General features: G+C 36.8%; 1 protein-coding gene across 2 annotated transcripts in view; it reads right to left on the bottom strand.

Annotated features, from left to right (window-relative positions):
- Positions 1-24,594, bottom strand: part of LOC131038310 (cytochrome P450 72A397) — a 48,979-nt gene that overhangs the window by 6,355 nt on the left and 18,030 nt on the right. For both annotated transcript variants that reach the window (XM_057970672.2, XM_057970671.2), the window contains exons 3-4: positions 12,105-12,755; positions 11,062-11,212 (exon numbers count right to left, since the gene is read on the bottom strand). In XM_057970672.2, the coding sequence (XP_057826655.1) occupies positions 11,062-11,212; positions 12,105-12,755 (802 nt within the window). The remainder of the gene's footprint in view (positions 1-11,061; positions 11,213-12,104; positions 12,756-24,594) is intronic.

The following is a 24,594-nucleotide window of genomic DNA, read 5'->3' as shown; positions in this document are numbered from 1 at the left end:
TTACAAAAATGAAAGAGGCTACAAAAATGAAGAATTACCTAGAAGTAAAAATATGTGAAAGCTTAGAAGAATTTACTCCAGATCATAAAACCCCACATGGAAGAAAGAGCAGTGTTACTGTGATATATTAAATTTCCTTAAATCTGCAACTGTAATCAAATCTGAAATAGCAAAAGTTCTTAGTACAATAACAAATACAGAACTTCGTAAGTCAAAAAAAAGGCAGCTATCAGACAAAGAAGATAGAGAAAACATTTCATACACTTAAAAATCAAATGGAGGAGTAGCTGTCTGATATCAATTTGAAGATGCTACTTTCTTCAGTTAAATCATGATCAATGAGAACAGAGGAACAAACAAATTTGGACAAAAACGTCAATGCTAGACTCTCGGTGCCAAAGCACCCAGATTTTCATTTTGTTATTTGTCGCACATAATCTCCCCTTGATTGCATCTGTCCCTCACTAGGTAACTAAAAGATTTCTTTTGATAAGAACTCTTCCATCTGTAGTCTTTTCATAGTGCATTTATCCTCTCCAGACCCCAAGATACTAGTAACGTATACCCACAGATTCATCCAGGTAACAATTCCATCCTAAAGAAGGATCCAAGACAATCTATTTTGAACTCCATTTAAGTAAATAGATCAAAACATAAAGACATATTTGTAAATGAATCCTCAACATCATGTGATGCCCTCTATCTATATATTTTTTATTTTTGTGTTTTATTTATTAAATTTATTAAGCCAATGCCAAGAAAGAAAGAACACAGTATCACACCAATATACTAACAAAATAAACCCTAACAATAACCCTTGAGCTGTACTTTATTGATAAAATCTGCTAGAATATATCAATGAAGTAATAATATTAAAATCTGCTAGAATACAACAATAGTGTTGGTGTAAATAAATATTCATCATGGATATTATTACACTTAAGTTAACTTAGGATAATGCATCTCTTCGTAGTTTGGATTTGAGACACTTAGGGAAGTGTGCACATAGGGATATAGCTTGTAGGAGGAACTCCACCTTTTGTGGTCTTATTTTGCTATTACATTCCACATTCGGTGGGTCATCCACCTCTTGTGGAATATTATATTATTTCTCCTACCTACCCCAAGTATTTCTTACCTACCCTTGTTTCTCATTGAGCCACATGTCATGATTGTGTGCTCGTACATCCATATGGCCTTGCCTATATAAGAAGGCCTATATTCATTGTATTGGTGAATCCAGTTGATCATTTGCATATTGATGAGAATACAGTTTGTTCTTGTCATTCTTTTGTCTCTATTTTATACTTTTCATTGTGCCCTTGATCTTGGCAAAATCTCACATGGTATCAGAGCCATTGGGGCTTCATTGATTGGTTTTTGGAGACATCATGGAAGGCTTCTATTTTCGGATCTCAGGGATTGCGTTTTTGGAGGCATCTTAGAGCGTTATCGACCTCACCATTGCGTCCGGGAGGCCATTTCCATAAAAATCGAGTATAAACTCGACTTATTTTGGCGAAAATCAATTTTTGGGTGTAGAGGAAATTTTTTGCCCAATTTGGGCGGTACGGTACGAAATTTTCAGATTTTTTTTTTTTTAATTTTGAAAATTGTTTTTGGGATCTATACCTTCTGCCCAATCAGCAATGCACAGTCAACGCCTAGTCAACATTTTCTTTGGAAATTTTTAGACCCCTCTCCGTTGAGCAGTTTGGATTTTTGGGTCAACTTTGGAGGCCCATAACTTGATCAATTTTGCTCCTTTTTTGGTGCAATTTTTTTTGATTTGGGCTAATTTTTCGTGCTCTTCGCAGTGGTGTGGTTATTTTCTGATTTTGATGCACAGGTTTTTCGGAATTTTCGGATTCTCTCAGCTGTACCTGTCCAATCCTCAATTCTGCAACTTCAAAGGCCTCGTTTGAGCTCATACAACCTCCTTTTTAGGTGCCATTTTTTTTTAAAGTGCATGTTTTTTCGTCTACTTTCATAATCTATTATCAGATTTCAAAGATTTTAAGTGGAAATTGTACTTTCAGATATTGATCTTATTTGGCCTATTTGGTACTTGTAAATTGTTTGGATCTTAGTTTAGATCTCTTGCATAATTAGTTTGAGTCTCTTTTGGCCTTATTGAGCCAATTGTAAAATTGAAATCAGAAGTCCACTTTGCCATTGTACACGCACTAAGTATAAAGTGTCAAATCATCACTTTTGGGGGAGTTCTTTGATTGAGTGAATTTGGGGGGGTGTCTTGTGTGATTGTGCCTCTCTTTCCTTGTGCTCTTTCATTTTTGTTGCAATGAGTCCTCATAAATTTCCACCTTTAACTCCACATAATTATGCATCATGGAAAATTAAAGTATGGAGCAAATTAATGGAAAAAGGTCTCACGCATTACATAATAGATGGAACAATAGCAGCACCACCTGATCCTAAGGCTGATCCTAATGCTCAATTAGAATGGCTCACTAAGAATTGCATGGCTCTTGGAACTTTGCATAAGTATGTATCAGATGACCTCATCTTTCATATTGAGAAGTGTCCTACAATCAAAGATGCTTGGGATATGTTTCAGGAATTGTATGGTCAAATTGATGAAATCAGAGGTTATAAGATTGACAATGAGCTCACCAACTTGGATCCCAAGAGTTTTGATACAATCCAAGATTATGTCACCAAAGCAAATGAGCTAAGAGCAAAGCTTAAGGATTGTGGAATTGACAAAAAGGATGCTCAGTTGATATTCAATTTGTTGGACAAGCTTGCACCAAAATATGCAGCATTTGTGTCTAGCTTCCAAACTCATCATTTGACAGTGGGGAGTTCCTACATTATGCCTTCATTTGATGCTTTCACAGAAATGTTGATATTGGAACAATCTAAGTTGTTGAACATGGGGCTTCTCAAGTCTTCAAAGTCCAAGGCTTTGGTGGCTAATCAAGGGAGTCAAGGGAGTCAAGGCAAAGATTCCAACAAGAAGAAGAAGCAATCTAAGTCAAATACACAGCAGGAAAAAGGGCAATCATCCTCTCCATCACAAGGCGATTTCTCATCCTCTTCCAAGAAGGGGACACCACCTAAGAAGGATAAACCAACTTGTGCATATTGCAAGAAGTATGGTCATGATGAGCATCGATGCCACACCAAGCAAGTTGATGAGTTGACAAATCTTCTTAAGAAAAACAACATCAACTTGCCATCCGCCTACACAAAGAAGGATTCAACTCCTTCCTCTTCCTCACAGTTTAAGGGAAAAGGGCAAACATTTGTAGCTACTACAAGTTCTTCACAGCAGTGGATACTTGACTCGGGTGCCTCTTATCATATGGGTTCTACAAAAGAGCAGTTTTCTTCATTGGAGCCATCTAAGGTACCTCGCATTTACATAGGTGATGATACACAAGTAGAGGTTGAAGGGAAAGGTTCAATTGACATGGATGATGGTACATTTGAGAATGTTCTCTATGTTCCTAACTTGTCTGCCAACCTTCTCTCCATCTACCAAATCACTCACTATGGGAATGGGAAAAAGGTTGAGTTTACACCTGATTCCGTTGTGGTAAAGGAACTTGATGATGATGCCTTGGTAGCAGTGGGACAAGTCAATAACAACTCAAGGCTTTATTCATTCTCCCACTTTGTGCCAAGTTCTCCTTCTAGGGCCTTGCTTACTCATTCAAATTCAGAAAGTAAGCATAGCATGAGCAGTTTGGTCACCTCAACTACCGCTATCTTCAGCAACTCAGCACGAAAGACATGGTCACAGGTCTACCTCCAATCAGTTTTTCAGAGGGTGTATGTTCAAGTTGTTCCATGGGCAAGCATCCCGAGGAGAAGTTTGATAAGGGGAAAGCTTGGAGAGCTTTGGAAGTTCTTCAACTTGTTCCCAGTGATGTAGCAGGTCCATTTCCAGCACCTTCATTTAGCAAGGGCCGCTATGTCCTCACCTTCATTGATGACTACTCCAGCTTCACTTGGGTCTACTTTCTCATTCATAAGAGTGAAGTATTTGACAGATTTCAGGACTTCAAGACTTGTGTGGAGAAGCAATCCGGGAAAGTGGTCAAGATTCTTCGCACAGATAACGGAAGGGAATATGTGAATAAGAGACTTGAGGATTTTTGTACATTTGAGGGGATTGATCTTCAGCATTCTGTTGCATACACTCCACAACAGAACAGAGTTGCAGAACGCAAGAATAGAACTCTCAAAGAAATGGCTAGTTGTATGATACATGCACGTTCTCTTGATCCCGCCTTTTGGGCAGAGGCTATCAGTTGCGCTACACACATCCAGAATCAAGTTCCTCACAAAGCTTTGCAAGGTATTACTCCTTTTGAGGCTTGGGCTAGTAGGAAACCGATTGTTAGACATTTCAGAGTCTTTGGGTGTCCAGCATGGGCTCGCATTCCTCCGCAGAAAAGCAAGGCATTGGAACCTCAGAGTCGACCTTGCATATTTGTTGGATATCCTCAGGGTGTTAAGGCATATAGATTAATGGATCCTGAGACACATGAGGTGTTCATTGAGAGGAGTGTTCACTTTGAGGAAAGCTCTCCTAGCTTAGCCTCTCTACCTCCTCCACCTTCCTCCATTGTGGATAGTGATGACAGTGATTCAAATGATGAGACTCCTTCAACTCCAACTCACAGGGTTACACCTCCACAGGGTCCACTTGCAGTTGAGGAACCTCGTTCTCCACCTCCCTCTAGACCTCGTTGGGCTCGACAGACACTTGAGTCTGCAGGTTCTCTTGTTGGGGATCCTTCAGATACACGAAGGACTCGATCACAGCATCAGGATCTTCCACATGCATTCATTGCTACCTCTTCCAATCCACAAACATTTTGGGAAGCATCAGGGGTTCCTGAGTGGGACCAAGCTATGGAGGAAGAGTATAGTTCCTTGATGAGGAACAACACATGGGATTTAGTCCATCTCCCTAAGGGGAGAAAGATGGTTCGATGTAAGTGGATCTATCGAACCAAGTTTGCAGCGGATGGTAGTGTGGATAAGTATAAGGCTCGGCTTGTTGCGAAAGGTTTCTCTCAAGTTGCAGGTGTCGACTATACTGAGACCTTTGCGCCCGTAGCCAAGATGAACTCCATTCGCTTGAAACTTGCTATTGCTTCAGCTCATGGTTGGGTTGTACATCAGATGGATGTGAAGAGTGCTTTTCTTCATGGGGATCTTGATGAGGAGATTTATATGGAGCAGCCGCAGGGTTTCATCCAGGATACTTCCTTGGTTTGTAGACTAAGGAAATCTCTCTATGGCCTTAAGTAGGCCCCCAGGGCTTGGTACGCCAAGATGGATTCCTTTCTTCTCTCAGCAGGGTTCACCAGGTGTCATTCCGATCCGAATGTCTACATTTTGTGACAAGATGACTCTCACTTGATACTTGTGCTCTATGTTGATGATTTGATCATTACAGGGAGTACCGCATCCATCATTAGCAGGGTCAAATCTGCTTTGCATGACAGATTTTCTATGACTGACTTGGGTCTTTTGCACTACTTTCTCGAGATAGAGATTTCAAAGTCACCTTTCGGGATTACACTATCGCAGCCCAAGTATGCTCTTGATCTACTTGCACGCTTTCATATGGCTGATTGTAAGCCTACACCGACTCCCTTTCTTTCAGGAGTCAAGCTTGAGGCTCAGTGTTCTTCTCCACTAGTTGATGCCACATTGTGTCAGCTTGTGGGTAGTCTCCTCTACTTGACTCATACACGCCCTGATATTTCATTTGCGGTTGGCATGGTTTCCCGCTTCATGCAGGAACCACATGAGCTTCATTGGAAAGCCGCCAAATGCATCCTGCATTACATCCAGGGTACACATCACCATGGGATTCACTATGCAGCATGCACAGGACTTCGCTTGGTTGGTTACACAGACTCCGATTGGGCTGGCAATCTTGATGATCGTAAGTCTACTTCAGGTTACAGTTTTCACCTTGGTTCAGGCCCCATTTGTTGGCAGAGCAAGAAGCAGCATGTTATTGCTCTCTCTTCGACTGAGGCTGAGTATCGAGGAGCTGTTAACGCAGCGACTGAGACCATTTGGCTTCAGCATATTCTCACCGAGTTTGGGTTCACCACTCCACGGCCGATAGTTCTACATTGCGACAATCAGAGTACCATTGCAATCTCGAAGAACCCGGTCTAGCACCAGCGGACCAAACACATCGAGATCCATATGCACTATATCCGAGAGTTGATTCAGGAGCAAGTCATTGATTTGCAGTATTGTCCTACAGCGGAGCAAGTTGCAGACATATTCACCAAACCTTTCACCGAGAGTAAGTTCCAGCAGTTGCGAGCTCTCTTGGGGATGCAGGATGTGTCATTAGGGGGGGGTCAGCTGACTTCTCCTTCCTCTCTTATGGGGGGGACTTTTTCCTCTTTGAGGTTTTGTCCTTCTTCTTTGAGAGTCTTTTTGTACATTCATCTCTCTTTTTGAGGGGGGGAGGTTTTTCCCGTTGGGTTTTCTCCCTTTCTCTGTTTGTGAGAGATTGCATTGCATAGTTTTGTTTGCATTTGCATATTGTACATGGGTACCTATCATGGCCTAGTAGCCGGGACCCATCTTTCATTGTTGACTTGTCTTCATTTCCCTAAGTTGCACTTAAGGGTGGGTGTTGGTGTAAATAAATATTCATCATGGATATTATTACACTTTACTTAAGTTAACTTAGGATAATGCATCTCTTCGTAGTTTGGATTTGAGACACTTAGGGAAGTGTGCACGTAGGGATATAGCTTGTAGGAGGAATTCCACCTTTTGTGGTCTTATTTTGCTGTTACATTCCACATTCGGTGGGTCATCCACCTCTTGTGGAATATTATATTATTTCTCCTACCTACCCCTAGTATTTCTTACCTACCCTTGTTTCTCATTGAGCCACATGTCATGATTGTGTGCTCGTACATCCATATGGCCTTGCCTATATAAGCAGGCCTATATTCATTGTATTGGTGAATCCAGTTGATCATTTGCATATTGATGAGAATACAGTTTGTTCTTGTCATTCTTTTGTCTCTATTTTATACTTTTCATTGTGCCCTTGATCTTGGCAAAATCTCACAAATAGAATAATAATAATGTGAAACTAATTAAAATTCAAGCATTCGGTGGAAGATACTACCCCAAATCAGAACTGATGCTGTTGTATAATATTGTTCCAGCTGCCCCATAAAAATCAGTCTACCAGTAGAATAAGAATGTATTCAGTTCAATGCAATGCCCAGATAAGATTGCCCACAAGAATTGGAAGGGCTCCATCCTCTGACCTCTATAGGTCCAAGGGTTTTTGTCTGAGTTAATAGACGAGTGTTGTCTGACATAGCCGCCCTCTCTAGGTCTGAATTATGTCAAATAAGGATAGAATCCTTCCTCAAGGTTGGGCTGCCTCTATTTATTGATTGACCTGTACCAAACCCTAAAAACCTAGTCCAAGTGCCAATAATAAAGATTGTTTTTACTTGATATGACACCAATATCACTTAGAAAATGTTAATAATCAAGTAACCCATAACATGACACTAGTGTAATAACATTAAATTGCCCAAGTAGCCAATATACCTTGACCCCTCTTAGTAAATCAACCATAGCTTGAGAACAACTCACCAAAAAAACCTGACACAAAGCATTATGCATAACTGTTCACACACAAACCTAATGACGGGCTGCATGAAATGGTCCTGTCCTTGGTAGCCCTCCAAAAACCACTAAGAAGTAGAAACATGTTTTCCCTATGGCATATACAATGAACATATACACTTAAAAATCTTCAAGGGCATGAATAAAGACAACAGTAAGAAAATCCCCTTAAAGTAAACCCCCTCCTCCAACCAATCTAAAATTTAGGATGTCATAAAATATTGGCAATGGTCCAAAACTCATAAATAAATAATCCTCACTAGTACATACTTCTCTAGCAATCACCCATCATCACTGTGAAGTATAGAAATGAGCTTGTGGGTCCCACACATGTTTACCCAATGAAAAGGGTACATTACAAGTCTTCCCTTCCCAGAATTGCTTGCCCACAAGCAATGCAATGTTGGATCTTCAAGTATCTCTAGCCCCTCCCAAGAAGCATTCTCCATGGGTAGGCTCCTCCAATGGACCAAGTACTCCATGGTGATCTCGTTTTGCAATCACTTCTCTTGGGCGTTAATAACAACATCTAGAACCGATTCAAGTTTCCCCTCATCATCAAGGGTAGCAAATCAATTGATGGCACATCATGTTGTCTAAGTGCCTGTTTTCAAGCAAGACAAATGGAAAACATTGTGAATTTGACTATCTACTATCAAATCCAACTCATAAGCCACCTCACCAACTCTCCTCAATACTTTGTATGGTCCATAGAAGTGGGGTTTGAGCTTTTCAAGCCCACTTTGTTTAATGTAAGTCTACCTATAAGGTTGAAGGTGCAGGAAAACAAATCACCAACCTCAAATTATATCTTAACATGCTGTCGGTCTACATAAAATTTATGTTGATTTTATGCCTACTGCTAATGGTCTCTACATGACCTCAAAATATCTCTACTATGCTCCACAAATTCACCAATTATTGGTACAAACTAACAGTGACCACCAAATCAATTAAGGTAGGTGCATCATATAATATATGCATATAGTGCCATAAAGGTGTCATGTCAATGGGCTTGTGGTAAGTGGTATCATAACAATGTTATCCAAGGTGCATCCACTTAACCCATGTTATATGTTGATCTATGGCATAGGTCCTTAAGTACCTTTCAGCCCACTTATTACTATCTTCCTCTATCCATTTGTCTCCAAGTGATAGTTGGTACTAGGGTTGAGCTTGGGCACATGTAGAAATCTGCTAAACAATTTGCTATCCTTGTCACTAACAATGGTCTTGGGCAAGCCATGTAGCCAAAATACATCTCTAAAAAAAAGTTAGCCACTGATGGTGCTCTAAACTTAATAGAGATGGCAAATAGATGACAAACAAATGGGCATATTTAGTTAAAGGAAGAAGAAATCATTTGGTAAAGGCATAAAGGAAAAACGGAAAAAATTGACAAGAACCAATCTGCAATTGAGTGATTGGGATCATTTATAAGCTAAGTCACCAGGTTCGAATTCAAATTCGAAGTTCGACAGCTTTGAAATTCAAATGAAGTTTGACAAGGAAAAAATTCGAAATGATTAAAATTCGAATTAAATTCGTCTTATGTAATTTTTTTTAATTTTTAATAAATATATGTAATATATCTTTTTAAATTGCCTAAATAGTTTAACATTGATAAATAGATTTGAAATCATTACAAAAAGATGACACATTTATAAAATATAAACCATAGGAAACATATGCTTTCATGATTGCAATGATGTTCTTTTGTCAAAAAGATACAATAACAGTCAAAGACTTTAGAGCTTTAAAATAACTCTAAGTTTGCCGCCATATTTATTAAAAAAACTCGATGAAACCCTAAAAACGCAAGGGAAAAAAAAATTCTGCAAACACATCATCCCTATTTTTCCGTACGAATTTGATGCAAATTTGACTGAATTTTTGGCGAATTTTATAGACTGTTTTAAGTTCGACGAATTTCGAACTTCAAGGAAGAAATTCAGCCGAACCTGGTGACTTAGTTTACAAGGATGAAGTGAAATTGAGACATAAGATACCTATATGAGAGATATTGATTGCAAATAAAGAGTAATATTTAGAAATATATATATGTATGTATGTATGTATGTATATGTATGTATGTATGTATGTATACATATACATACATACATACATACATACATATATATATATATATATATATATATATATAAGTGCGTGCCCTAAGAAATGGCTTGGAGAAGACAAAGAGAAGGCTTGGCATCTGCACCACTGCCAAATTATATTGTACAACCCTCTTTTTGAATTTCAATGATTTTTTCATTGTATTTGTCGCTCTTCAAGTTCATCTCTTCCAATATATTTTACAAGATTATATATCGTAAAACACCAATGGTTCTACAACAAGATGGTGAAACCCTTCCGATATGGCATTTGCACCACCCACCAAATTATACTCGATTGTTGTGCTTTGTCTTTCCCTATTCGACACCATATCTATATCTTTGTGGCAAGAGGTAGCTCAAACAATAGTACTGGAGAATAGCCAGCATTTGATATGCAAAGCATGGCATTGAGTTACAGTCAAATTTTTTTGAAAAAACAAATATCCTTGACAAATTTGTATTGTGTTACAATCATTCTGCCTTGACCACTCTGAATCCCTATCATGGTATTCTGAAATAGATTTGGCCTTTACTCATCCATCAGTGCTCTCTCATTAATTTCCACAGTTGATAGGTTGGTAGGGAATCGGCTCCAATACCATTGTGATGCCCTCTATCTATTTTTTTATTTATTAAACCAAAATGATGCCAAGAAATAAAGAACAATGTACCACACCAACGTAAGCCCTAACAATAACCATGGAACTAAATTTTGTTGGTAAAATCTGTTGGAATTCATCCATGGAGTAATAATTATAAAATGCTGGGATTCATCAATAGAAAAATAATATGGAACTAATTAAAACTCAAGCACTTGTGGAAGATTCTTCCCAAATTCAGACCTAGTGTTGTATAATGTTGCTCCAGCCACCTCACAAATCAATATACCAGAATCAGGTTCATAGCACTTTTATTCTATATATCTTTTATTTTAAATTTTTATGCAAAGCTAATAAACTCACAATGCTGTTCATGCAATATCCATTTCTGCTACCTATATTTCATTTCCTTGTCTAAATATAGCAGTATTAGTTAAGGAACAGATAATCTCTCTAACATTGTAACAAATTTATTAAAAAAAAAAAAAAGACACTCTCAAGACATCCCGTGGTTACAAATCCTTCTCTACGGGGCCAGTACCCAAAGACCCCAACTGAACATTAAGGTTTTTCATTAACTTAATTTTCAGACTTCAGCAAGAGCAAAAAGTTTATTTACTAATAACAAGATTGCTACACAAATTACCAACGTCACACATGTAAGAAATTAGAAGTACCATGCTTTAGGGAACATCGTTGTAGCAATGGTCCAGCAGGTAAAAGCCGAGCAGACTCATAAATGGTTGCCAGAAGAAAATGCATTTTCTGCACATCTGTAAAACTTGGTGTTGCTGACTTCCCACAAATAGACACAATCTCTTGATACACCTGAAACAGCAAAACAAAAACTTAAAGTTTACTTACTGTGTGAATCAAGAAAGCTACCTCACAAATTTCTGCAAATAATTTTGAGCATTGAGATGCAACCAGCCAAACTCAGCAGAAGAAAAAGTTCAAATGGGATGACTATGGCATTCAACACAAATATAAGACTCTTGACTGACAGAGACCAGTCAACATCACATATGGTTTGACACACTCGTTAATAGTTCATGTTGCTCAGATCAGCAAAAGTGAGGCCTCCATAGCTAGGACTTCAAATAAAGTTTGAACTCCAAAGCTTTCTTCTATAAGTTCTGTATTTAAGCTTCAGGGAAACGTATGTTAGACATATCATCTTTATTGAATCTTAGGATTGAGAATTAAATGCCATTTGCTACATGTTTCACTGAAATATGCAAGCTCAGCAATCATGAGGTGCAAAGGAGATGATTGGAACTTGGATTTTTTTGTTGTAAGTTCACATCATTGTTAGGAAGATAATCTTGTCAAAAGTGTGAAAAGCATAAAGAAAGGGAAACCAACTATCTAGCTAGCACGTCAGTTGCTTCTAAGCTGCAAACTAAAATTCATGTGTTATATGCATTTTAAATAATAAGTTTCTCTTGAAAAATGCCATGGAAATAAATATCTAGCACAAAGTCAAACCTTCTGACATCTTCACATCAAACTAGCAAGTACAATGAAACAGATACCTTGAAAATGCCACAAGGGATATCTAGAAGTGTAGGGCAACTTTTGTTAGAAATTAAAACAGAAAATATATTAGCAATTCAGCCAAAGAAAAGTCACGAATACGTGTCATTGTACCACAGTAATATAAGAACCAAATAAGACATATTAAAACAGCCATGCAAAAGGAAAGAGATAAATTTTGTACCTTGGCTTGAACTTCTGGATGCTGTGCAAGTTTTGTAAGCACACCGCTTATTATGCCTGTTGTTGTCAGGCAACCATGAAACATCATACCCATTATATCACCACGAATTTCCTCTGATAAATTCAAATTACCAGAGGAATCTTTAGACGATATAATTCCAGCAATTAAATCCTCAACAAACTCTCCACTTGTTCCTCCATATCCAGCTGCAATCCCAGCATCAATGTTTGCACTTTCTATCTTGTTATATGATTCTATTACATTACGATGTTGATTCTTACCCTCCTGAATCATGTGTTTGGTTAAGTCTTGCAGCCTCAAACATGTTGCTTTATACCTCTGAAAGTTTTTATTCCATAGTGGTAAAACATTGTAGGTTGCCCAGAAGCAACACTCCTTTGCAATCATCATAAGCAGATCTTCAAACTCTCTGGCAGCAGGCCAGATCAGAAACCCATCCCCAAAAAGAGTAGCTCCAAGAATTGAGAAAGCCATGTGCTGTGAGGCTGTTTTACAATCCAGTTCCAAGCCAGAAGGACCCACATCTGCCCATTGCTTGATTCGGTCTACAACTTTCAGAGAGATTGAATGTACCCTTTCCAGAAATTTCCCATTTAATTGCCGTTCTAGAGAAATCCGTCTACTCTGTACCTGAGGATTCAGTAAAATGTATTAAGAAAATGCTCTACTTACAAGTGTAAGAATCCCCAACAAAAATCTGAAGTCATGAAAACTAAGCACTAGAAATTTGAAGAAACAATCCATCAGTGATATGGCAGCACATAACATGATGGATGAAAATGCCCCTAGCAGTAGAACAAATTTATTTGGAAACATAAATCACATAATGTGCAAGTGCAGGTTAAAAGATGGGATCAAGATTTAAAATAGGAAATGACATATGACAAACTTAATTCATCCATCCACTATAATGTTCTTACGTCTTTAAGCATGAAACATAACTGCAATGGTTCTCATACATGCTTAATGCATAGTTACCAGATTTAAAAAGTTCAATTTGTTCAGAAGGTCAAAGAAATTCAGAATTTTCAAAAAAAAATCCATAGTTCTGTAGGAATTGGAAAGTCTGTACCAAATGGACATATCTGTCCAGTCCAAAAAAATTCCAATCCAGCTGGATTTGCTTCAAAAATCCAAAATTTGTAACTAGGATTTTAAGGAAATTAGAACTGTGGCATGAAATAATGGAGCCAAACTATAGAGAATAATAAGAATAGAACCAAAATTCTAAAGGAAAGATCAGAGCAGAATATACAAACTCAGTCCAAGCATTAGTGCAAAAATGTTAAATATGAAAATTAAGAATATTTGACTTCTAAAGTGACAAATACAGTCCAAACTTAAGCTGGGATAGAAAACCATGCTTAGGTATCATAAGCAGCCCTCAATCTGCTCATAAAGGGAGAAAACAGAGACTATATCTCCTTTTTAGTTCTATTTGAGGGGGCCAAGAGAACCTAAAAATATTTGAACACCAGAGAATGTGAATGCAACAACTCAAAGGAATTAAAGCAATCCAAAATCATTATGATGTTATCCATTCAACAAGAGAATTTGACTGATGGATTTAAATGGCAAGCCTTTCGTACCCTAGATCTGCGCCTTCAATAAAATACTTACCTCATATCCAGTCAGCTTTGGTTCCTTTCTATAATCTTTTTATATATGCCTAAATCTAAGGACTTCATCTTTGTTTTTAAAACAATACACCTAGATCATCATAGTATAGTCATAAGTAAATGTTAAAGAGTAAACAAACCCACTTAGAGGAATGACTTGTAAGGACCGCATTAGATCAATATGGACCAATTCTAGAGGGTTAGCGAAGTAGTTGACATTATTTTTGTTAAATGGTGAGTGTGTTGTTTACCTAGTAGGCATCCTTCACAAGTTTCTAAATTGCTTTTGATTATAGTTAAATCAACTACAAGATCATAACAAACCATGTCATTTGAACTTGTGATATTTAAGTGCCTAGTCTCTTGTGCCATAACTGAGTTTCATCTTTTGATTGGATTGAAAGACAAGTTTCTTTTGCAAAGCATTGAAGATATAAAGACCATTCTTTTGAATGCCTTAAGTATGATGGGTTCATTTTGATCTTTGATAATCCAGTCGTTTTATGGAAAAACAATTTTAAAATTTTCTTGAGTGATTTGAGAAAAAGATATAAGATTCTTCCACAATTTGGGAACAAATAGAGCATCCCCTATGATTTTATTTGAAATTTTCAACTTTCCTTGCCCTTGTACTTTTATGATTGAATTATCTTCTACAAAGATATTTTCATCTCAAAACTTGATATCAATTAAGATGTCATACATGTACGTCATATGTCTTGACATGCCACTATCTAAAATCCACTCATTATCTTTAAAAGCAGCAAGGACAATGTAAAGAGAAATGATATGGCTTTATTTTTACTATGGTTCTAATTTTGGGAGTAATTCTGATTTTGAGATTAATTCTGATTTTGATTTAAGTATTTACCGTATTTCCCCTTTTGTTATTTCTGGGTTTTCATTATTGAATCATCTTTTATTATCCTTTTTAAAATAATATTTTATATCCATGTGACTCATTCTGCCACTATTATTGCATTTTACTGGGTAATTATTTTTAATTTTTGAAAATTGACATTAAAATTGTCAAAAGAATCAAGTTATTTTAATTGGTTGTCACTTGTCACCCTTATTTTTGGAAAAAGGTCTATTTTTGTATCAAATGTACGAAGCTTTAGAAGCTTTCTTTTGAACCAAAATTCCATATTACTTGCTTCCTGAATAAGAGCAGCAAATAGTGTCAAACGAGCAAATAGATCTTGTTCATTTTGGTATTTAAAGTTTAAAGTTGATATAAAGTTCTTGGATTTTTCGTAAAAATTAATTTGAATAATAAAGTTAAAAATTTTGTCTTGCATAAGTTTGTAGTTACAACCATACAATTGTGACTTTGTTATTCACTTTGGCAAGATAGTTTACTACTTTTTCATCTCATTTCATGCCAGTGATGAAAAGTTCAAGGATTAGTTTGATAATTTTAGAGATTCTAGTACACCCTTGTGCATGGACTCCAAAAGTTTTAGTGTTTCACTAGGTGATTACAAACTTCCAATGTGAAGGAGGAATTCATTCTTACACTTCACATAGTCACTTTACAGCTTCAGCATCCTATTTATAGCAAGAAGGAATCATCAAAGGAAAGGTGCTACAAGACAAGTGTAGAGATCAACATCAAGGAAGGAACATATGACTATCTTGAATTTCCTTCAGGAATCCAAGAATACTTGTCAGGTTAAGGAGTTAGTCTAAGATAGGAAGATGATCCCGATTGAAGAGGCAATGGCATCTAAATAAGGAATTCAAGTCAAAACTACAAGGTAGTGATACATTGTGAACAAAGGAACATTAACAGAAAACATAATCAAGGTGAAAAGTATCATCAAGGAGGATGAAATTGTGCAACTGTGATCAAGGAATGATAGTTTCAGAAGAGTTAATCAAAGTCAGATGCTTGATTATAAAAAAGATGCAATTTGGGAATATCTCCCACCATCATCACCTCGGGCGCTTGGAAATGTTGAGTATCGAGAGATGTTGCCCTATCACAAACACTTGTGATGAGTTACAAGAAGAGTAAGCTGAGGTGGCGCCTAGTCATCACCAACCCAATCATATCATTCCAATTCAAGGCGTCCAGATTCAATGCACTTGACTCATCCAATGAGGAGGATAACTAACACGTGGAGGCACAAAGTTCGATGTACCTAACCTCATCATTCATTTGTCAAACTTCAAGGAAGGACATGTATCCTATCTATTGTAATTTTATCATTGGTCAAGCATTAAATGTTATGTAATGGGTGTAACAAACCTTAATTGGGGATTCTATCTTTCAATCTTGGCCATTGATGCGGATTTGATCCTGGCCATTCAATTGCATTGAGAGCACTATAAAAGGCTTCACTCTCTAATTTGTAAAGGTGAATAGCAGGTTAATAGTTAACAATTGATCAATAGTTGATAGCAGATAGCTAGAGTAGAGTAGGAGAAAATGAGATTGTTGCCAAGACTTTGTTGCAAGAAGCATATTATTTTCATTGAAAATATGGTGAACTTCATGTGTTGATTCAACATTTGCACGGTCTCTACTTCTCATTTATTTTCATGTTGATTAGATGGATGGAAACTATTGTGGATGATTAAAGGTGAAATTTGCATGTTCATGCTACTTGTATTTTGCTGATTCCTAAATACCTTGCGTGGTCAACTGAACTCTTTATATAAGCTCAACTTCAATTGCTACTCACCCATTGATGATGTCTATGTTGTTGGTGGTGATTTGAACATCATAAGATTACCTTAGAAGATCGTCCTAGCTTTGTGGAGTTGTTCTTTGCATGGCAAAGCAAAGTCTTGTAGAGTTTCACTGAGTCATTTATAGTCTCTTACATTCTCAAGATTAGATTAGCTTTCTAAACCCTCATCCTTTTTATCTTTTTTTTCAAATCAAGTATATCTTCGCATTCCAACAGCATTCAAGCAGGAGTTCAAGCAACATAGGTCCCCTTTGTGATTCCAGCAATATCACATCAAACCACTGAGCTTATCCACACATCAAGAACTGACATTTGGAACCTTGAAATCACCTCAAGTGATCACTTAGTACAGCATTTGAAGAGATTTTGTACAAGAGAGGATAAGATACCTTGGTATTTTATTGTATGTATGAAGTGCATAAAAACACATCAACACTAGGGAGCATCAAAAATGGTCTAGGAAGCTCTTATAATCAAGTAGGTCACTTTGGAATAGATAAAAGTGGTTGTTTTGCAAAAAATACTTATATTGACAAAAATTCTCATGATGTATAAATAATTATTTGCACAATCTATGCCACTAAAAAGCCAATCAATCAAAAACAAGGCTTGTACACACCTTGCCATTAAAAAGTCTTCCTACGAGTAGACATGGTCAATGATTGTGTATATGTGATGGTTGATTGTTAAAATGGTTGTTCTAATAACCTACAAGAAAGGAGTCTCTACAAAAAACATTGCCAAATGTTCTTTTAAAATGTATGTGTACATTTGGCTTACCACTGACCATTGTGTTTACAAGACAATAGGTTTCTCAATCATATTTGGTCCTCATTGTGGTCCATGATAGACAAAAATTTGAAAAAATCTACGATATTCCATGCATAGACAGTTGGGAAAATGGAAATTGGAAATTGCATGATTGTACACATTCACTAAATATATCGATTGAAGCATCCCTTGCACATGGGATGAGAGTTTCCCTATGTCCAACAAGGATGCAATCAATTTCTTCATGGTTCAATATGACAGCCGATTCTAGACTTGCCTTGGATTCCAACCATTGGCACCTATTGATGTACAATTGCCCATCGAGTTGGATGAGGTATCACATGTGGATAAGGAATTGAATAAGGATACCAAATTTGTTGAGAGGTCCAAAGCATTAAGCAACAAGTTTGCGAGATCTTGCAACAAAACATTGAAAAGTACAAGCAACAACATGATCAACACCATGTCCCTCTTTGGTTCCAAGCAAGAGAAAAGGTATGGTTGCACATTATAAAACAAAGGCCTCAAGTATCAAATGAGAAACTTGGGCATTTGCCATATGACGTTTTCACACATCGCCCCATTGCAAATGGGGACCCCCTTGTTTTTTCTTTTTAGGGTAGTATTTTGGCATCTTAGGGTTCTGTCTCTAATCTCTCGCCTCTGCAAATGAGTCAAGTTTTTCGAAATTTGGAGGAGTCATCAAAATCAATAAGGAGAAAGAATGGTCAAAAGAGTGTTATGACGCTATGGATGTGCTCAAACTCAAACAAGTCAAAGGAGTAAAATTGCAATTTTTTGGGATCAATTCTAACAACTTCCTATTTTTAGGAAATTTGTTTTTTTGCTTTTTCTAAAAATAGAAAATTTGTTTTTTGCAATTTGGGGTCAATCTGGGAACTTGCTTTTTTGTTCTGTTTTTTTCTAAAAATAGAAAGTTGTTTTTTTTCTTTTTTCGAGATCATGGTTAGTTTCTGAGTCAAAAGGAATGTCAGGCCAAGAGGGTTCATTGTCAAGAATTTTAATAGAAAATCACAAGAAAAACGGCTTAAGTGTGGAAGAGTTTCTTGATTCAATCATGAGGTTTGCTTCAAAAATGGGGAAAATTTCTTGATTCCATGAAAAAATCCACTCTAATCATGAAAAAACTCCAAATTCCTTGATGAAGTCCACCTATGCAAACATGGAAATTCCTTAGTGAACCATGAAGTCCGCCCTCTCAAGGAAGAAATTCCTTGTCTAGACACCAAGTCCGCCCTAGGGAGGAAGAAAATTCCTTGTTTCAATTCCAAGTCCGCCTAGGAAGATGTGAAGAATCCTTGTTTTAATGCTAAGTCTGCCTTGGAATGCTTAAGAAATTTCTTGTTCTCACACAAAGTCCGCCCTCCCCATGCTTGCAAAAATCCTTGTGTTATCACCAAGTCCGCTCTATGCATTAGGAAAATTCCTTGAACAAGTATGAAGTCCGCCCTACGCTTAGCAAGGAATCCATAAACTAAGACAAAGTCTGCCCTCTACACATTGTGAAAATTCCAAACCAAGAGCAAAGTCCGCCTTGGCAACATGGTGAATTCCTCAACCTAGTATGGAGTCCGCCCAAGGTAAAAATGGGAAAATTCGAAAATTTTGGCGAAGTGTTCAAGAATTAAAGCAAAAAAATTAAAATCAAGAAGCAAGTTCACCCAAAGAGGATGAGAAGATTTTTGGCTGAGTGTTGGATGTGAAAAAAACAAGATGTAATTCGCCATAAGGGAAAGCTTCTAGATTAAAGCAAAAAGTTGCCTTTAAGATCATACAGCAAAAAAACAAGAGAGGGAAGGTTCAACTTAAACATGACTGGATTCATTCCCAATAAAACATTAAAACCAAAAAAAAAGCAAAGCAAGGGTTCGACTTCCCTATAAACTTGAGCATTGGCATTCATTCAACTCACAAGTTGCTTCTGAAAGTTAAGTTGAAGCTCAAGAAAGAAACTCTTTCAAACTTCAAGGCAAATTTCGAAGTAAATTGCAAATGCAAGGCAATCCTTACGAGAATTCAGGTTAATTCCTACATTTGGAGACGAAGTTGAAAGCAATTCCTCACAGCAATTAAGAAATTTCATCAAAATTTTCAGGTTCACAAAAGGGACTGAAGGCAGATTTTCAGAATTTCAATTCCCTTCAGACTTCAAGATTTCTTTCAGTCTGAATTTTCCAGACTTGCACAAAAACTTTCCGATTCTTCGAATTTTTTTCCAGAGACCAAAGTTGCTTTTTATGCTTTTTTTACAGTTTTGGAGGCAGAAAATTTCATAATCAGACTTAATTTCACAATTTCCACAAATTCACTAAGCCTGATCTATGGAGTTTCATAAGTTAAATCAGATTTACCTTTCGAAATTCCTTCAAGCGAGCATCAAACCCCCTATTCTTTTTCACTCTTAGAAATTTTTTCATGTTTTTCAGGTAGTAGATGACAGCTCAGGGAGGGATTTCCATAGAGGTGCAAATGAAGTTCAATAATAAGGGACCACAACTGGAGTCCAAGATTGTGACAAAGTGGAAGAAGGTTGGAGATACCAACCTTGGCCATGTGGACCTCAAAGACTTCAAGAAAAGAAGGCGAAGAAATATTCTTGAAGATTACAAGCCAATGACTGTGGACTTAAGTCCTGCTACAAAGGAACAGGAAGTCCAAGACATCCAGGAAAGGCTAAGGAAAGCAGAAGAAAAGAAGAAACAATCAAAGTAGTCCGAGACAAGGACATGGATGTAGAGAACCTGAAAGGCCAAAGTTCAAAGCAACTTTTTTCACTTCCACAAATCCAATCTAGAAGCAACATTTTAGCAAGGCGTCCACATTCTGTCCATTGAGGATGGTTTTCGAAAACTGGAAATAGATTGGATAACCACTTTTGCCACATGTCAAGATGAAATGGCCCTGATGGAATGCAAGATTGACATTTTGCCAAGTGTCCCAATGGAAGAAGTCAACCCCATAGTGACCCAATTCATTGAACTTGCTGCCAAGGAAAAGGATAAGGGACGCCCACTTCTAGAAGAAAGCTGGATTTAATAGTTGTTTATTTCCCATTGGTCCGTTTTGGATAACTGTTGTAGCTTGCCCTGATTAGGGTTTAATGTTCTAATCTTGGATCAATTTGGGCCATTGCTTTGTAATGGGCTGTCTATATAAACCCTCCTCTTTTCATTTGTTAGGGAGAGATTTCAAATAAATTGTTGTAGTGATAAAACTTAAGTAATAGACATAATTCATTGTTCAAAATGTTGGTGAATCTTTGTCTACTTTTGCAAGTTAGCATGGTTTCTTGGCTCTCATTAGAATAGATTTAATTTCCAAGTTGATAGATCAAATAAAGGATTTGATAAAATTGCTTAGTGTGGAGTTGATGTGTTCATAATTTTTATAATTGGATGATTTTCAATTATTTTGCAAAGTTAGCCTGAACCAGTAAATGAAAACTTAACTTCTATTGCAATATTCATTGTTCAAAATTTTGGTGAATACGAGTGATATGAAAATCTTTTAAATCCCTTAGAAGATAGCACCATTCTTGTGTAGTTGTTGAATTTGGCGAAACAAAAAATTGGTTTAAATTCCACTTTTGCAATTTTTGTCTCCAGAGTTCATAGGATTAGCTTAAGATTAGAATTATCTTCCTAAACCCTAACCTTTTTTTTTAAGTTTTAGTAGAAGTAGGATTGGAAAGAACTTATTGCAAAATCATTCCAAAAAATAAGAAAATTACAAGTGTTAGCAATCAACAGAATCGTTAGATTGATTTACTCCTCAAACAATTATGTAAATACCCCTTGAGATTACCAACAAATCACAACGAACCAACTGAGACTATCCATACACATTTGGGAACCTTGGAGTCGTCTTTCACATAGTTCAGCTATTTAGCTCATAGAAGATTTTGATAAAGAGAGAGTAGGATATCTTTGGGTAATTTATTCTATGTTCAATGTGCATAAAACCACACCAACAGGCCCATACACCATTACCAAGCAAATTGGGGAAAATGCATTTGAACAACTTCCCATCCTATCTCAAGTTATGTCCAATGTCTAATGTACAAATTATTCTGACTCTACTTTTTGCCACTATTGGAAATCAAATATTGTTGAACAGTTGCAAAGTACAAAATTGAACCTTCACACTACCACTTCAAATCATATGTATCAAATCATTATACATTTGGCAAAGAAATGAAGAACCAATGGATTCCACTATATCAAGTGGTGAAGGCACGACAATTTCTACATCAATGCAAGTGGTCCACCATGAATCATCAAAAATTCCCTTATTTAGTGCAAAAATTAGGGAAAATAGGGCCCATTGCTTCTCACAAAGGAACAAATCTTGCAAAACATCTAAGATTATCTAAGAGGAAATTAAGGACAGATTTCTAAATATCTATTTTTTGGCAATATACATATTGGACTATGCTTACACTATGATCAAGCTTGAATTTGTTAGTTCATGACCTAAACTTTTCAACATATCCAAACCTTGAATCTCAAGCAACGGAGTAAGAGTTGACCCCACAAGTAGGGGCATAAAAATTAAATAACTCTAACAAACATTTTCATTTTTTCTAATAAGTTTGTCCTTCCCTAATTGTCCATTTCAACTTCGAAGAAAGATAAATCCTCTCACGAAGAATACTAATTTACTGTTTTTAATAACATTTTATTTCTTTTATTTTAAAGTTATATAATACACAAGTCCATAGCACATAAGCAAAGTAGAAGGCATATATATCTCTCCTACAAAGTTTGTCCATTTTGTATAAGCTTGTTACCAAAATAATAATCTATTTTGTTGGCGAATTCAATAATTGTTAATTTGTTTTATTTGAATCTTGTTCAATTGATGCTCATGATACATTCAGATCATCAAGTAATTTATTCCAACCTATGCAAAAGTCTTTAGTGCCATATGCCAACTCTGGTGAGAAAATGGCATTGGCTGCCAAATGAAGTGCTACCTAAGATGGCACCAACTCGTTGCCATGGTGGCATTGAAAGGGGCACCATGTAGTGTGTGTAATGTCCCCATTTTGCGCCTTCCTATTCTATGAGCATTGGCTCAATTTCATGGATTTTGTGGCATTTGGTGATGGTTTGGAGTTCAATTGGTAGCTTTCTAGTCTTTCGGGAGAACATTGTTATTTATAGTAAGCACTCGTTTCGACATCAATCTTTTTGGATTTTTGTGGATTTTTTTAAACCTTGGAGCACACTACTATTTATATTTTGTCCTTGTTTTGACTCCAATCATCATCCTTCAACATTAGTTATGTTCTGACATGGTTGGTTTCCTTTTTCAGTGTCTTGGTGAGTTTTTCTGCAAGGTGAATGATATTATTTAATATTTGCACTTAAAAAATAAAGTGACATTTAATTATTCACTTTAGTGTTTGAATATTAAAGTGTTATGTTTTGTCCCCAAAGTTGGACGCCTAAGTGTTATATAGGACTTAAGTTGATTTTAAAATGCTAGGAAGGGCTTTTCAAGGGAAAATAGAATATTTGAAATTTAAAATGCCCTATTTCCCTCCAAACTCTATAAATTAGAGTTTTGGCTCTCATTTCATTCATTCAAAGTTTGCCCACATAACAAGATGTTGTTGGAATGAACAAAGAAGTTCTTCCAAGATTGATTGAGGATGGAAACATTCGTCAAATACACTAGTTTCGGTAGTGAAAGATCCACCCTAGCTTGTCTGGTATTATCACTCAGAAAATGCATTGTTTTAATGGAGAATTTGGACTGGGGGTTTGAATAAAAAATGAAGATTTTTATGGCAAACTGATTGTGAGATTTTGGTGATTGAATGGCATTGGATTTTGGGTATTTTTTTGTGTTTCTTTCTAGTGATTTGCAGAGTCTTCTAGCCTATCCATACACCTTCTGTGGAGGTCAAAAAAATCCACTTTTTTCAATGCCAAGGCTGAAAGGTTCAAGTTTTTTGTGGGTATTTATTCAAAGGTTTCCAAATAGCTGGGTGACTATATTCCAGATGTTTTCAGGCACTATTGTGTAGGGCCTGAATTTATTATGAGGGTCGAATTTTCTGGCTGGCCGTACAAGTCTGCTGGAGCTAGGTGTGAGGTTTGTGGTGGCTAGCGCTGTGATTCTGGGCATTTTCTGTCCTCCTTCTGGGACGCCAAGAGATGGTATGATAGCTTCAGCTACGTTGGAGATGGAAAAAAATGTTGTTTGGGTGAGTTTAATGCTTTGTTTTAGACCTGCACACTTGTTTGTGAGTCAATAATAGATTTGAATACCTTTCTGGAAGTATACCAGACCTGTCCATATGCTTTTCTTTGCTGTTTTGGTGATTCATAATGATTTGAAAGTCCTCTAACCTGTTGGTGATCAATGTTGGGAAGGTTGCAGCATGTTTGGGAGCTTTGAACAGGGTGTTTGTTGCTGTTTGCAGACTGTATTGGAAGCATTTCAGAACTGTCCTCTTGCTGACTGCTGTTTCCAGCCCTTTAGTGTTCATTTTTGGCACCTGGTTGAGCTGGGAAGGATCATTGTTCAAGTGCATGATGGATTGTTGTCAAATTCAAGGTGAGTGATGCACTTCAGACCACCTGATGGTGGCCATGTTACTTAGTATTGAACAGCAGACCTGTAGCAAGATTCATTCAATATTCCAGACCTGTAAGCCTGCAAATCAGTCTCTTGTGTCAAGGTATTTATGATATATTTTGCGTAAACATCTCTTTCATGTAATGGAGTTTCAAAAACTATATTTTATCCCAAGTTTATGAACAGCAGTTGTAATGAGCAATGAATGTTGGTTTCAGACATTTATGACATTGAGAGACATTTATGCATTTATGCCTTGATCCATGTTAAATTTGTGAAAACTTTATTGGTAAATTGTTTTGACAAAAAATTAAACGGTATATATAACAGTGTGAGACTATGAGGAATGGCACTGGAGTATCTAGCTCTAGCACCATGCAATGTGACATAAAGGCGTACATTACTACCAGCATTGCCAAGCTGACTGCATGTCATGGCATGACATACCTTAGATCATAGCAAATCCTCCCTTGTAAAAGAAAGTGCTTTCATGCAATGCGAGGCAACTAAACATGCCTAAGGACATCAAGACATCTCCCCTTCCCAAATAAATATATTAACTTGTCTTTTCATGATCATTAAATTTAAGAATATGAATTAAAGAATTTTAAATATTTTAAAAAATTTGGAACTAGAAAAGCAACTTTTGGGTGCCAACTAGCTCCCTCCCTTGGCTGATGTCCTAAAATTAATTTTTTGTGAAGCAGCAAATGGAAATCCAAGCTGGAGCAGGTTGAATATTCAGGAACCATTTTAAAATTTAAAGAGTCC

Source organism: Cryptomeria japonica, chromosome 6 (assembly GCF_030272615.1).
Source record: "Cryptomeria japonica chromosome 6, Sugi_1.0, whole genome shotgun sequence".
Classification (NCBI taxonomy): Eukaryota; Viridiplantae; Streptophyta; class Pinopsida; order Cupressales; family Cupressaceae; genus Cryptomeria; species Cryptomeria japonica.
This window is presented reverse-complemented; position numbering and strand designations above follow the sequence as displayed.